This window comes from Silurus meridionalis, chromosome 6, assembly GCF_014805685.1.
Source record: "Silurus meridionalis isolate SWU-2019-XX chromosome 6, ASM1480568v1, whole genome shotgun sequence".
NCBI classification, from domain to species: domain Eukaryota; kingdom Metazoa; phylum Chordata; class Actinopteri; order Siluriformes; family Siluridae; genus Silurus; species Silurus meridionalis.
Genome location: NC_060889.1, coordinates 16,147,020 through 16,162,561, shown reverse-complemented (window position 1 = coordinate 16,162,561; position 15,542 = coordinate 16,147,020). Strand labels below are relative to the sequence as shown.

Here is a 15,542-nt window from a genome sequence, read left to right as displayed (position 1 = left end):
TCAAGTTTAGCATATATCAGTCATAACCTGTTCACTAGAGATGTACAGGGGACTATTCATCAACATGTAAACAAGTGCTGTAACCTAATTTAAAGCACTGAGAACCCTGACCAGGGCCTTTCTAAGGGCCTGCAAAACAGCACTGCACATTCATTTTATTGAAACACTGCCGTTCTTTGTTTTTCAATTTTCACGTTTAAACTATTTTTCACACCCAGAAAGTAAAAATCTCTTATTTCTGCAGGATTGTTGTTGTTTTGCCGTATCACAGGCACCTTTCTAGTCTCAACCAGATCAACCAGTCAAAACCCAGCTCATCTCCCATATATGTCTGTATTTGTATCCATTTAGAACACATTATCTGTTTGGTACAGTATAATCTAATCAGAGATTTGTCTGAGAAGCAGGCAGGAATTAGCCTGGGGGATTCAGGTGACAGATTTTCTGTTAATCACTTTTAATGCTTCAGCTTCTTCCTAACTGATGTCTCTGCAGATGGCCTCGTACACTGGCAGGCATCATGGCGTACCTGCCCTGTTCACGACAGGTAACCGGCACAGGCATCTATTCGGGCAGCTCAGCTGAAGACCGGCGTGCCAGGAGACGATGTGACCGCAGTGGGCACTGGGCTGAGGACGACTACTCCCGCTGCGAGTACATAAAAGACACCACTCGTGTGCTTCACATCATCAACCAGGTGCAGATCTGTTTAAAACTTTCCCAGCTTACTAATTCTTTCAGTAAACACAACCATGATCCTAACACGGACTAGCAAACATCTATTTAATATAGTTGATACCTTTTGTGCGATCTATAACTCATCTCACTCATCATTATTGATTTCTTTTTTCCTGTCTAATAGATGGCTCTGAACCTGACAAATGCAGTGCATACAGCACAGCAGCTTCTAGCTTACACAGTAGAAGCTCCTAATTTCTCAGACAAGGTGGATGTGATCTACGTGGCTGAGATGATCGAGAAGATAGGGAAGTTTGCAGAGAAATACAAAGAGGTGAGAATCATCCCGAAACAAATTTCTTTATTATTATTTTCAGCAGAAAACTTTATTATATATTTTGAATCAGTAAATTCATTTTCAGAAAACAATTTTTTTATAATCATTATTGTAAAGCATACAGTAGATTGATGCCTGCTTTCAAATCTTTTGCTCTTTAAGAGATTGGTGCTTCTTTGACAAATCCTAAACCCTGAAAAGATTTAATTAAGTACAGCTTAAAGCGACCGATTGGCAAGGCTGCTGTTCACTCTGACATTCTTGCTGACTGTAGACAAAGCATGCATTCTGTGGACCAGTTCATAGCATAAATGGCATGAGGGGAAGAGATAAGATCAGAACGAAGGGATTTGCCAGGAAAGTCGCATTGGACCCACTTTTTGGGTTTGGGTTTCACTTTGTTGAACTGAAACATTACCATGTAACACCTGTGTGTAGTTCCACTTCATAGAGTTTCCATAGTAACACTTCATAGTTTTTTTTTTTTGTTTGGTTATTTTTCTGCACAATAAAATAATTCCAGACTAATAAAATAAGGTCTCTTGATCTTGTGATATACATTTTTCCTAATGATATTTATTTACTTCAGTGATTCTCTACTTTAAAAAAATGTTATTTGTGGTTTATATGGAGTTTATGTGGGACTGGAGGTTAAATGGATGTACATGGGATTAATAGCGCATGATTGATGTGTGTTGACAGTTAGGGGATGTGATGGTGGATATTTCCAGTAATCTGATGCTGACTGATGAGCGAGTGCTGTGGATGGCACAGAAGGAGGCTCGGGCTTGCTCACGCATCATTGAGAGTCTACAAAGGATCGCAGTTCTCCGTCTGGCTGGCGGCGCTTATTATACTGTAAGTATTCTACACTTCTTGCTCTACAGTCTTATTTTGTATGCGTAAAGTCTGTTTATTGTACCTTATCATGAATATCTCCTGCATATTATAGTTTTATTACAGTTTGATTGTATTTCGTTTGTTTTGTTTCCTGGTCATTTTCCTTCTAAAGAACTCCCACAATATTGCCATGGAGTCGCATGTGATCAAGGCCAGCAGCTTTAACGGCATGACCTGCACACTGTTCCAGAAGATGGCGCCAGAGCGCACTCTGATTCCTCACCTGGGGCACTTAAACCCTGACATGAACCTGGACCGGCAGCTCAGTTTCAAATGCAACGTCACTAGCAATCTCTCTGCCCTGGCCCTAAAGGTGTGCTGTTTATCCATCAAAAATGTATTATTGTCCAAAGTGTTTGGCACATTTTTGCATTTTGTTTGTGTTTCAATTGTAGATAAAATATGCTCAATGAAATATCCAGACAAAGCAGTAGGGCATATGTGTATAGTTAGTCATCATTTTAGACCTAATGTAGAATATAAATGTATAAAAACCGTATGCCCCTCTCTCCTTCATTACGTTCAGAACACTATAGTGGAGGCGTCTGTGCAGCTGCCTCCGTCTCTCTTCCCTCTGCGCAACTCAAGTCAACCTGACGATGGCATTTATAAGTTGCAGCTGCTGGCTTTCCGCAACGGCAAGCTTTTCCCCCCTACAGGCAACTCAACCAAGAGAAGGAGTGTCGTCACTCCGGTCATCCTCACCAAGATCGGTAAACCACATCGCCCACAACTGGCACCTTTTTCCCCCACTCAATTGTGTACTGTTTTTAAGCAGGATGTATTCACGCAGGAAGAGTATATGCAGGAGTGGACAAATCCTACATTTAATACCTATTAATCTTTGCTTGTTTTACTTTCTCCTGGAAACCGAACTAATTGGGCGAAAAAGCAGTAGTTAATATAGCAAAATAAAATGTAGCTAGTAAGCTAGGTAATTGCACTGATACAGACTAAATGTAAGAAATCCCTATATAATTATTATTCCCTTCAAGCTAAATTTCACACCATATAGCACAGCATGTTTGCACACTCAACAAAAGCAGGGCAGTGTTTTTTGCATAACACACACATGATACTGTTGAAACTTTGTACATACAGATATTGTTCTAATTAATTTATCTATCTAGCTGTCTTAGCTATTTCACAGGATCAAAAGGTTACACCCTTGTTCATTGTCTCATAATTTATAAGCTCATATAAATGTTATTGTCCTGTGTGTCCCTTTTAGAGGGTGTCCCCCTGCAGCCCCTGCGCAGTCGTGTAAACGTCACCCTGCGGCGCTTTGTGCAGGGTTTGGACCCTGTGGCCGCACACTGGGATTTCGCTGCTCAGGAGGGTCAGGGTGGCTGGCAGTCAGATGGCTGCACCATCCTCCAACATGACTCCAACTTCACCACACTTTCGTGTGACTCGCTCAGTAACTACGCTGTTCTGATGGTCAGTACTAACTCAGCTAACTTTCAATACCTTTCATGTATGGACTGTTTTGTCTTTTTCAGTAGGAATGTATTTTGCATAGAACGTACTGATTTCCTCTTATGTCTTCTTAGTGTTTGTCTTTTAGTTGTTGTACCAAAACTGACTTTCAAGATAATGACAGATGATGTTTAATAAAATAAAGAAATGTGTATTGACTCAACATTAGGTTTAGCTGAACAAGAAAACCGAAACATTTATACATACCATTCAATATTGTTTTATTTTGTTTTGTTAATATATGTTTTATTGGGTGCTTCTTTTCAACAGGATCTGACCAGGACAGAGCCCACCATGCACAGCTTTAAACTTCTTTACCCAGTCACTTACATCACAGCAATCATGCTTAGTCTCTGCCTGCTGGCCATCATCATCAGCTACATTTATCATCAAAAGTAAGAACACCTTCTATTCAAGAGGCAGATAGCAGTTACAGTATTGAACTAATTAGGTTTGCTGTGTATTCTGTTTAATTAATTTAAACTAGTTTAGCCTTGTCGCTCCCAGGCGGGTCTAGAGCAAATAGGATTGTTGAGGTATTTAGGCAGACTAGAAGTACTAGACTAGCACTAATAGATCTCTGAAGGTTGCCCACAACCTGTCTCTTATAATACAGTTGTTGCATACAACCTGTTTAATGCTGATATAATCACTGGAAAGGTTTGACTGAATGTGCCTTATTTATTTCATTATATTGTGTGTCCACAGGTCTGTGTGTATTAGCAAGAAGTGCTGGCACATGCTGGTGAACCTGTGCTTGCATATCCTCCTTACCTGTGCTGCATTTGCTGGGGGAATCAACCAGACTTCCTATGCCACTGTGTGTCAAGGGGTATGAGATACATAACTGAAAATGCAAACATCTTTTCATTACACTGTTTTATCAATTCAACATATCTTTATTTGTAGAAGTTGTGTGTATATGTATAGATATATATAGCTATATATAGCTGCACTAAAAAATGTGTAGATATATGTATATTTGTTGTACTTGTTTGTCATTGTGTGTTTGTGTGCGTGTGCTTCAGGTAGGGATAGTGCTACATTACTCCACCCTGGCTACTGCCTTGTGGTCGGGCGTCACGGCTCGGAACATCTACAAGCAGGTCACACGCAAGACTAAGCAATATGAAGAGCTGGATGAGCCTCCTCCCCCACCCAGACCCATGCTCAGGTAACCACTCACCCATTACTGATGGAAGAGGAAGTTCTTTAAAGGCCCTTAAAAAAAAAAAAAAAAAAGTTACAAATAAAATATTTGCTTTATTTCTTTGCTCTTCAGGTTCTACTTGATAGGTGGAGGCATTCCCGTAATTGTTTGCGGCATAACTGCAGCTGCTAACATTAAAAACTATGGAGGCCGACCCGGTGCACCTTAGTAAGTAAAAAAAGGGAATGGGGCTTGAAATCTCAAGTGACTCATGCGAGTCTACATGTCTGCTTAAAACATGGAAAAGATAAGAGATTTAGTGCAATTTAGTGTGAAGATTTGTGAGTGATTTCGTGTCGGCATTCTTATACAGGGATCTTGTCTGGAAACATTTTGTGCTTGTTTGCAGGTGAATATACGTGCTACAGAGAGTGATTAAATGTTAGTTAACAGTTGTTATATTCATAGTTATGTATACCTACAAGGTTTTTTGGCATATGCTGCATGTGAATAATGAATAATTAGCAGCAGCAATAACTTGAGGCAGTGTGCAGTTATGTGAGCCTAATTATCTATTTTTAGCTAAAGCCAAGTCATCCTGTGTCTGCCTGTTTCCCAGCCTCTCAGTTCTTCTCTAGTGTTTGAGTTGTGTAAAAGGAGTGACTTAAAAAAAAATCGGTACCATCTTAACACTTAATGAGCATTTAATTTATGTTGTTCCACTTAGACAATAGTGGTGTGATAAATGCATGGATATGAAACACTAAGCAGACATCTGCTTATTTAAAAAGAGAAAATGAAACAGAAATGTATCTCCATATGCCTAATTGTACATTATTAATATTCAGCTCCAATGTGGCCTGATTTATGTCTTTTTCTACTTTTAAGTACTTTTAAATAAATGCAAATGCTTACTACTAGGCTTTGATATACAATATGTTTTATTGAGTAAATGTATTTGTTGTGTTCTCAGTTGCTGGATGGCGTGGGAGCCGAGTTTGGGTGCATTCTATGGTCCACTGGCCTTCATCATCTTTGTGGACTGCATGTACTTCCTGAGTATTCTTCTTCAGCTACGGCGTCACCCAGAAAGACGATTTGAGCTTAAAGAACAGTCGGAGGAGCAGCAAAGACTCTCTGTGACTGAGATTGCTGCTGGTCCCTGTGCAGAATCATCTGGGCCAGTATCTCTGTCAGCACTTGAGAATGAGCACACGTTCTTAGCGCAGCTTTTTGGTGTGGCCGGAGCTTTGGCACTCTATGCACTGCTTTGGCTGTTTGGTGCCTTGGCTGTTTCTCAAGAATACCCTTTGGATTTGGTTTTTTCCTGCCTCTTTGGTGTGGTTGCTTTGGCTCTTGGAGCCTTCCTTGTTGGCCATCACTGTGTTACACGGCAAGACATGCGTCGCCACTGGGCACAGGCTTGCTGCCTTGGACACCGAAGGTATGCCATGCAGGTTGACGCCCTCCTGGCACCAATGACTGGGGCCTCTGGGGACGGGTCAACTAATACAGGAAACGGTGAGGTAGCACGATGCCATACAAGCGCAACCGAGTCATCTTGTACTAACAAGAGTACTCAAAGTGTGCGCAACTCCACCCAAGGCTGCAAGCTGACCAATCTGCAAGTAGAAGCAGCTCAGTGCAAAACAATTCCTGCACCACCGAACGGCACGGCTTTATTAGACAACAGCTTAACCGAACACTCTTTGGATAATGAGATCAAGATGCATGTTGCTCCAGTGGAGGTTCAGTATCGTCCCAATATTGGCAGCAATGGCCACCCTGGATTGGGAAGTGCCAATGGCAACATCAACGGACACCCCGGGAGGCACCACAAGAACCGAGCACGGGCACACCGTGCAAGTCGACTCACTGTTTTGCGGGAATATGCCTACGATGTGCCCACCAGTGTAGAAGGCAGCGAGCATAGCGCTCCCCAGCGACGCCACCATCAAGAAAGTCTGCACGCCCGTAACAGCCGCCGTGCTGCATATCTGGCATACCGTGAGCGCCAGCAGAGCCAGCTCCAACAGGACAGCAGCGACGCTAGTGCTAGCTTGCCCCGTCGCACTCGCCAGTTCGACAGGGGTGCCAACAAAGGCACAAGCACCAGTGTTGTCAACGGCCTCGGAAAAAGCCGTTTCCGGAACAGTCTGGGAAGTGTCCTTGGTAGTGGGACGATTATCAGCCAAAGCAATGGGGTTAGTAAAGGATGTGAAGAAGGGAAGGAACCTGAAAATGAAATGTCGAGCTCAATCAAAGACTGCCCAAAGCAGCCCCTTCCTGTAGAACTCGAAGTTCAGCCAAAGTCATATGGACTGAACCTGGCGTCAGAGAATGGACTTGCTAAAAGTTCAGAGAGGCAACAGAACCTGTCACCTCTCAATACAGACAGCACAGCTGCCATTAAGACTGGTTTGTGGAAACATGAAACTACAGTGTAGCAACATTTCCATCCTCAGAGACTGCTATTTACACTTTTTCTGTCAAACTGTGAACTTAAAAAAACAAAAAACAAAAAAATACTTTGCATTTTTAATAGTAAATTTTAAGTGTTTTAAGAAAACAGATTTTATAAATGAGTTGGTTTGAAGAAGTCACCTCTTAGTATACCACTTGCTAATTGTTGTAGACGATCTATAAATGATCTATTTTTATATCGTTTATTTCTTTTTCACATGTGCACACGATTTTGTATGATAAGGTGCACAACAGTTGGGCAAAGCTAGAGTTGGTCTTCTGTTTGAACCTTTTCTGGCGTAATGAAGCAGTTGCAAAATGCATTTGTGAAATAAAAAAAGAATTGTTTAAAAAATGCACTGTTGCTTGTGTTTGATCCCACAGGACATCGAATTAATAGCTAAGCATTTTATCAGATGTCATTATCCAGACTCTAGTTAATGAAAGTGAATCTCAATACAATATAGTATCTGCTTCCAAAACGTCGTGCTCTTTATTCTTTTAATTGAGATTGGAGTTTCGTATCAGACTGCTTCACTGCAATGTGGAGGTGCCAATGCTGCAGTGTTAAGAATATTCTGGCCCACTACGCCCTGAATCAGCACCTACACTGTAATTGTCTGTCATTCCTTTTTCTCTGTTTTTTTTGTTTTTTTTTACTTTTAATAAGGCCTAATGGATGCAAAGCAGGATGGAATGAATTCTGCTTGGATTCAAAGGTTCGATGATAAAATCTGCAAAAAACTCAGCACGGCATTTCTGTAATATTTGTCCAGGACCGTAGTTAACTGGCCATTTAAATTTATATTTCTTTTTACCTACAACTGAGTTCACATGAAAGCCTAATCTGACTATGTACTTCATGTACTCTCACAAACTGTGCAATGCTGTGTTTGCTTCAGTACCTGCATCGCTGCAGTGTATAGAAATAGCTCAAATTTCTTCATTGACACTATTTTTATTCCCATGTCTGAGCAGTGCAGGGATTTCACATTGTTATATGGCTTCCTTCAACCACTATGAGCTCTCACACCACCCACATTATCAGTATTACAGTTCAGAACCTTTAAGAGAAGAAAATTAACGGACATAAAAAGCTATACTGTGTTTGAGCATCTTAATTAAATCTTTGTCCACTCATAGCTAGAACAGTTGTGTTTAGATTATAGGGTGATTCATTGCAGCTCCAGCTTGGATATCAGTGAAGTCCAGGAGAGTAGAGTCTCTTTAGTCACTCTAGCACAGGGGTGTCATTTTATGTAATGGACCAGACTATACTTAGTCTAATGTCAAGTGATATACAAGTTCAACTTATTTCATTGAACGTATTATAATTGATCTAAAGTTTACATTTTCATTAAACATTCATCACTTATAAATACAAATAATGCGTTTGCATTTATGTACACCTCTCTGGACATATAGGAAGGCAAAGTCAAGGCTTGTTTTTTCTTTGTTACACACTGAAGGCTTTTGGGATCGAGATCAAAATCTAAACATGCATTTCAACTTGTATTTTTTCTGAAATGTACAATTAGATGTTACACAGCAAAACACCCAGAGTTTAGGTAAGCAAAAGAATCGGAGCAGGTAGTCTAAATAAGTGAACAATTAAAATTTGGTTGTGTATCCCTTGTTTGCATTAACGTTAATCTGGTGATATCACCAAACTTATGTATTCTTTCTAGTGATGCTTTTAATTTTTCTGTAGATTTCTAAAAAAAATATAGTCATACAATTAATTTTATGATCTCAAACCCAAATGTGTACTTGGAGGGGACTTGATGTATGTTGAGGATGAAAAATCAGACACTGAAGATCATTTTTTCCTATTAAAAATTTGAAATACAAATATATATGTACACATTTTATTAACTTTTGAACATTTTAAACAAAGTTAGGAAATATGAGTATTAAATATTCAAGGTTCAGCACTATTTGTATAAATTCATTATAAAACATTAAGTGAACAATTTTGTAAGGGAGAAAAGCAATCTTACTTTTCAAACTAATGAGTAAACACTCGTTATCTAATATGAACCTTATTCTATGGGGGTCTACCATACATTAAGATATGAAGTACTGAATACTGAGACACTTCCATGTTATTGCTGATATATTCTGGGAAGGGAATCAATGAAAATATTAGAGTTGGATAAGAATTCAACCATGCAGCTTTAAATTAGCCTAAATCATTAAATTTAAAAAGTAGCTTATTTCCAATGTTAAAGTTTAAGCTTGCTAATGCAGAACATTAAACATTATGAGGATTATACAGTTTTTGCTTACTGTGCTGATGTTTCACCCGTGACTTGGGATGCAAACATTTACCTGCTGCAGGTACTCTCTGCCATTTCGCAAGCAACTGTGTTAAGCTAAGCTCAGCAGCCCAACCAATTCTATTACGGCAATCATTGACAATGAATTTCGTGATTGTTATTGCAGCATTTGCAAAATTGCACAGCATATCTTTAATCTTACATTTAATCAGTAGCACGAGTTTATTGCTCAATTTTGCCCACTAGTAAAGTAACAGACACTGTTGTTGTTTTTTTTCCTCTCTTCTTGTAATCTTTCAGTTTAGTTCTCATGATCCACAAGTATTTCTGGGATGGATTTTATTAGAACCTTCATTGTAGCAGTTCTAGCTAACCCAGCCATTATGGATGCAAAGCCAGTGCACTCTTAGTCCGGGTAAATAGGGAGGGTTGCGTTAGGAAGGGCATCCAGCGTAAAACATGTGCCAAATCAAATATGATGATCACAAATGAGAATTTCGGCAGCAGGTAAAAAGGGGTGTGGCGAAAGCCAAGGAAAAGGCATATGAGGAGCTGTATGAGAGGTTGGACACTAAGGAAGGAGAAAAGGATTTATACCGATTGGCCAGGCAGAGGGACCGAGCTGGGAAGGATGTACTGCAAGTTAGAGCAGTAAAGGATGGAGAGGAAATGTGTTGACTAGTGAGGAGAGTGTGTTGAGAAGGTGGAGGAGTATTTTGAGCAGCTGATGAATGAGGAAAATCAGAGAGAGAGAAGGTTGGATGATGTGGAGTTGGTGAAGCAGGAAGTGGATAGGATTAGTAAGGAGGAAGTGAGAGCAGCGATTAAGAGGATGAAGAGTGGAAAGTCGGCTGGACCAGATGACATACCAGTAGAAGCGTGGAGATGTTTAGGAGAGATGGCAGTGGAGTTTTTGACCAGATTGTTTAACAGGATTTTGGAAGGTGAGAAGATGCCTGAGGAATGGAGAAGAAGTGTGCTGGTACCGATCTTTAAGCATAAAGGAGATGTGCAGTCTTGCAGTAACTACAGGGGAATTAAGTTGATCAGTCACACCATGAAGTTATGGTGTATGGTTTAATGCCGAGGAAAAGCACCACAGATGCCTTATTTGCTTTGAGAATGTTGATGGAGAAGTATAGAGAAGGACAGAAGGAATTGCATTGTGTATTTGTGGATTTAGAGAAGGCGTACAACAGGGTGCCAAGAGAGGAGTTGTGGTATTGTATGAGGAAGTCAGGTGTGTCAGAGAAGTATGTGAGGGTGGTGCAGGACATGTATGAGGACAGTGTGACGGCAGTGAAGTGTGCAGTAGGTACGACAGACTGGTTCAGGGTGAAGGTTGGACTGCATCAAGGATCGGCCCTGAGCCCTTTCCTGTTTTCAGTGGTGATGGACAAGTTGACGGACGAGGTCAGACAGGATTCTCCCTGGACTATGATGTTTGCGGATGATATTGTGATTTGTTGTGAGAGTAGGGAGCAGGTTGAGAAGAGCCTGGAGAGGTGGAGGTATGTGCTGGAGAGAAGGGGAATAAAACTCAGTAGGAGTAAGACAGAATACATGTGTGTGAATGAGAGGGAGGGCAGTGGAGTGGTGCGGTTGCAGGGAGAAGAGCTGGAGAAGGTGGAGGAATTCAGGTACCTGAGGTCAACAATGCAAAGTAATGGAGAGTGTGTTAGAGAAGTAAAGAAAAGAGTGCAGGCAGGGTGTAGTGGGTGGAGAAGAGTGACAGGAGTGATTTGTGATAGTAGGGTATCTGCAAAAATGAAAGGTAAAGTTTATAGGTCTGTGGTGAGACCTGAGATTTTGTATGGATTAGAGACAGTGGAATTGAATAAAAGACAGGAGGTGGAGCTGGAGGTAGCATAGCTGAAGATGTTGAGGTTTTTGTTGGGAGTGACGAGGATGGATAAGATTAGAAATGAGTTTATTAGAGGGACAGCGCATGTAGGATGTTTTGGTGACAAGGTGAGGGAGGCGAGATTGAGATGGTTTGGACATGTGCAGAGGAGGGACATGAATTATATTGGTAGAAGAATGCTGAGGATGGAGCCACCAGGTAGGAGGAAAAGAGGAAGGCCAAGGAGGAGGTTCATGGATGTGGTGAGGGAAGACATGCAGGTGGTTGGTGTGAAAGAGGCAGATGTAGAGGACCGGGTGGTATGGAGCAGCCGAAAGAAGAAGAAGAAGATTGTAGCAGTTCTAGCTTGTAGGCCATATGATTGGCAATCCTCAAACACCGTACATTTTACATCCAGTTGATTGGAACTCTTGCATGAAGGTTAAACAATTAATATGGAAACTAATAAAAAGCCGGTTATCTGTTCTGGTCATCTGCTTCCAGCCAAGGGGAGTTCTTCCAATATAAATGAAATTAATATTTATTCTTTTAACATTTATAGGGACATTTCAATGAGATAAAAGTTGTATTACCAGGCTACGTGTATTTTGAAAACACAATGAATAAGTGTTAGAATGATATCTTTGAGCTGATGTTTATATGCTTTGTTTGTGTATATACTTGTTTGTTTAAGCAAAACATTTTGATATTCAATCCATGTTTATGATGCGAATAAGGCCAGAATTTTATTCCCCTAATCCATCAATTTTTGATGACTTCTTCCTGTATTAAACACATTATGGGTATTTGCAGAGAAGCAATAATTTTGCACATTTCGGCGCTCATTTCAGCAAACGTGGCTGTAAAAGGCAATGATGTGAAGCTGTGTCTCAGAAATTAAGAGTGATGTTTTCCATAAAGTTGTTCCACCTGTGCCTGGTAGTATTGGTTTTGTTCAACTTTAAAAAGAACAAATAATTTGGGTCCAGTGGCGTATTTAGGCAAAAACAGACAGTGGTTTCAAATGTAAATACTTCCTATGCATCTTTAAATTTTCTATCAATTGGTAATTCCTGAGAATTTATACCTGTCAGTGCAAACATATTTTACTTATTGTGCATTTTACCACTTCATTTAATTGTTGTTTTAAGAAATGAACAGGTTGTTATTGTTTGAACCTTTAGTCAAAAATTGCTTAGATTGTCTTTAAAGAAAAGATAGAAAGTCCCGATCTAATTAATGGGTCAAAAACAAAATCATAGCAATCATTCATTTTGAATGTGTTGGTGTTTGAGCCAGAAAAAAACAGACGTCTAATATTTAACCATGACACATCAAAGGATTAGCAATTTGCTTTTCTACACTGCAATGCAGGAAAAAAAAAAAAAAACAATAATAATAATTTCAACTTCAATTTAATGAGAAATTTAGTCGAAGGAAAAAAAAATAATAACAAAAAATAAAAAGGTATTCTAGAATGGATAAATCAGGAACACAATGTGTGGCTCGAGTAAAACACCAGAATGCTACTTGACATATCTTAAAAAATAATGTTAATCCACACAATGAAAACTTTCACATTTTGTTTTATTGCAATCTTATTTAAAAAAAAAGCTTATATTACTGAAGCATGGCAGGCTTAATTATGACAAACATCTCTGGTGGTCACACCAGATAACAACTGGATAACACTGCCACAGTCAATCACATAATCAACTATGAGCAGATATTTTTTGTCATTTGGTTTGCATCATGACAGGCCTTGATAAGCATCTGTGGTCTGTATATTCTTTGTGTAATTGGCATAGGGGGCAATATTTGGCTGGGTTATTGTATTTTCCTTTATAATGCATTGCATGAATACACTGCATAAACCAAGACATCAGGCTACATAGACTTCTCACAATGAATATCTCAGTTAATACCTCAACATTGTTTGTAAATGTGTGAAACATAAAAGGGAATCTAATTAGAATTAAAAAAAAAATACAAATAGAATCTACATCAGTGTAATCTATTGGTACTCGTTTTGCATCACGTCACATTTGATATCTTATTTAGTTTTAATAGCTCATGTGATTTTTATGAGCATAACAGGACAACTTTGAACACTTTTAGCCTGTAAAAAAAAACAAAACAATTTCTGGAAACTGAACACAAATGCACCATCTGGCAGATGGTGCGAATATTAGGATTTCTCATTCTTTGTCTCTTTCATTTCTTTGTGAAGCTTCTCTCTGTGCCAGGAGACTGCTGTATACTGTACAACAGACAAGATAAAAGGCAGCATCTCTTGAGAAAAAACAATCACTATTGGCATCATTTGCCTAAATATGTATAATTAGAGTCAGTGTGGGAGATGTTTCGATGATGCCACTAAACCAATATAGTGAGAGCTGTTAATATTTGTTTAAAAATTCCATGGAGGCATGCTGGGCCACAGGAATAACAATACTGTCATCATTAATAGCTTAGACAAGCAGCTATAATGATGTTATTTGCTTTAAGGAATGTGCATAATATACACTGTTATATTCACTAAGAACTTTTTTTAGAAATGGACAATTAGAGATCTGAAGAGAATGGACAGCCTGCTTGTGAGCAATGAAGAAAGGCTAGAGTAATTAGATAACCACTTTGTGCAATTGTGGTGAGCTGAAAAGATCTCGAAATTCATGGCATTCTGAAGCCTGAGGATGATAACGTTACAAGATCTAAAAGCTGAGACTGAAATGGGCACAGGTTCACCATAGCTGGATCTGGACCTGGTCTGATAAATCTCAATGACTTCTGAGGCACACAGAGGTACCAACCTCCTGCTGTTGGGTAGGAGTAATCAAATCTATGTTAGAGGTAAACATTGAACTTTCACACATGGACAATCAATAAACAAATTTCTCTTATAATGTTCGTTCATTCATTCATTTATTCATTCATCCATTTATCCATCATCAAATGGATAAATGGGGAAAAAAATTAAAATAAATTATAACACACCCATAAAATGAACACAGCCCCACTTGAGCTATCGCACCCAATTACACCCAATTACTTTTTCAATAGCAAAGGAGGAAAGTTACATGGGCTAAATATACACATAAACTGCACACAAACAGTACACAAACACTAATTATATAACCATAATTCTTTTTACACAGATATTAGTTACATCCCTTGTACATCACATAAGGAGCTGCAGGAAGGATCATGGGGACATACAGTAAATAGTTGTATGCTTTTTGGTGTGCTTTTTTTTCTTGCAAATAGAACTTACTTTTGCACATACTTTGTTCTTTTACTATCTTCCCCTGGAGCGCCCACCCAGGCAATAAATGAGGGCTTGAAAACCTGCCGCTTTTCTTCATCGAGAGAAAGTGCAGTTTTTTCTGGGGAGTTTAAAAAAAATAAATGAATACATGTATATATGTGTGCGTGTGTGTGTGTGCTTCTGTTTGCGCACAGCTTTCCCTGTCAAACAAACAAACAAAAAATCAGGGCGGGAAATGTGGATACTGTCTGCGCATGCGCATCACAGCAGTGTAGCACACACTGATCGCCACATCAAAGACATACAGCGCTCCCTTTCTCCCTCCCTGTCCAGTTTTGTTTGTCTTGATGTGGAGATGAGTGGTGATAAACAAAAGAATAAGCTTCACGTGCGTCGAATTTAAAGCTAATGATCCAAAAGACAAAAGGCAAATATCTATAATTTGTCCTGCTAACATCCATAACTCATGAGCTACCATGTAATAGGTTAGCTAAAGATCTTAAAAGAGATACGACCGCTGAGGGAGGGAATTAAAATACATTGGTAAATGTCTTCATGTATTTAACCTTTTTGTTTTGAAACAAAATTTAAATAAATATGAGAAGTGCCCTTTTTTCACTTGAGCCCCTGCCCCTCAAAATATCTCTGCACATCCGTGAAATTGTGTTAAACTTCAGCACGCCACATAAACTTATGTGACCATAATACTAAGTTATAAGACTATATTAATATACTATTCACCCACAATTCAAATAAAAGATGGTTAACAACATTAGGAGCTACAGGAGGGATCGTCGGTACGCACAGAAAATAGTTACATGCTTTTGGATACATATTTTATTCTGTAAATAGAATTTTACTTTTACACATACTTTGCACTTTTATTGTCTTTATGTATAAAACTTAAGTAATCTACATTAACTTTGCATTCTTTTTTTCTGAAATGTTTAACGCTATTTTTAATCACAATGTTTGACAATAAGGACACACACAGAGAGAAAGAGAAAATCCAGCACTGGTGTAGCATGCCACGCAGGGACAAGAGCGCGCGAGACTGGATTGGAGGCGCGACCCCGGCGGTGCGCGCGCGCGCGCGCGTCACTCGTCTCCATTCAGCAGTAAGGGCGAGATAGCGCAATAGCGCG

At 39.4% G+C, this 15,542-nt stretch overlaps 1 protein-coding gene across 2 annotated transcripts in view; it reads left to right on the top strand.

Moving 5' to 3' along the window:
* Positions 1–7,362, top strand: part of LOC124387422 (adhesion G protein-coupled receptor A3-like) — a 30,215-nt gene extending 22,853 nt beyond the window's left edge. For both annotated transcript variants that reach the window (XM_046851780.1, XM_046851779.1), the window contains 11 exons: positions 496–697; positions 863–1,012; positions 1,718–1,873; positions 2,028–2,228; positions 2,442–2,628; positions 3,147–3,355; positions 3,665–3,789; positions 4,103–4,226; positions 4,423–4,568; positions 4,677–4,772; positions 5,518–7,362. In XM_046851780.1, the coding sequence (XP_046707736.1) occupies positions 496–697; positions 863–1,012; positions 1,718–1,873; positions 2,028–2,228; positions 2,442–2,628; positions 3,147–3,355; positions 3,665–3,789; positions 4,103–4,226; positions 4,423–4,568; positions 4,677–4,772; positions 5,518–6,991 (3,070 nt within the window). In that variant the 3' untranslated portion in view covers positions 6,992–7,362. The remainder of the gene's footprint in view (positions 1–495; positions 698–862; positions 1,013–1,717; positions 1,874–2,027; positions 2,229–2,441; positions 2,629–3,146; positions 3,356–3,664; positions 3,790–4,102; positions 4,227–4,422; positions 4,569–4,676; positions 4,773–5,517) is intronic.
* The last annotated feature ends 8,180 nt before the right edge of the window (positions 7,363–15,542 follow it).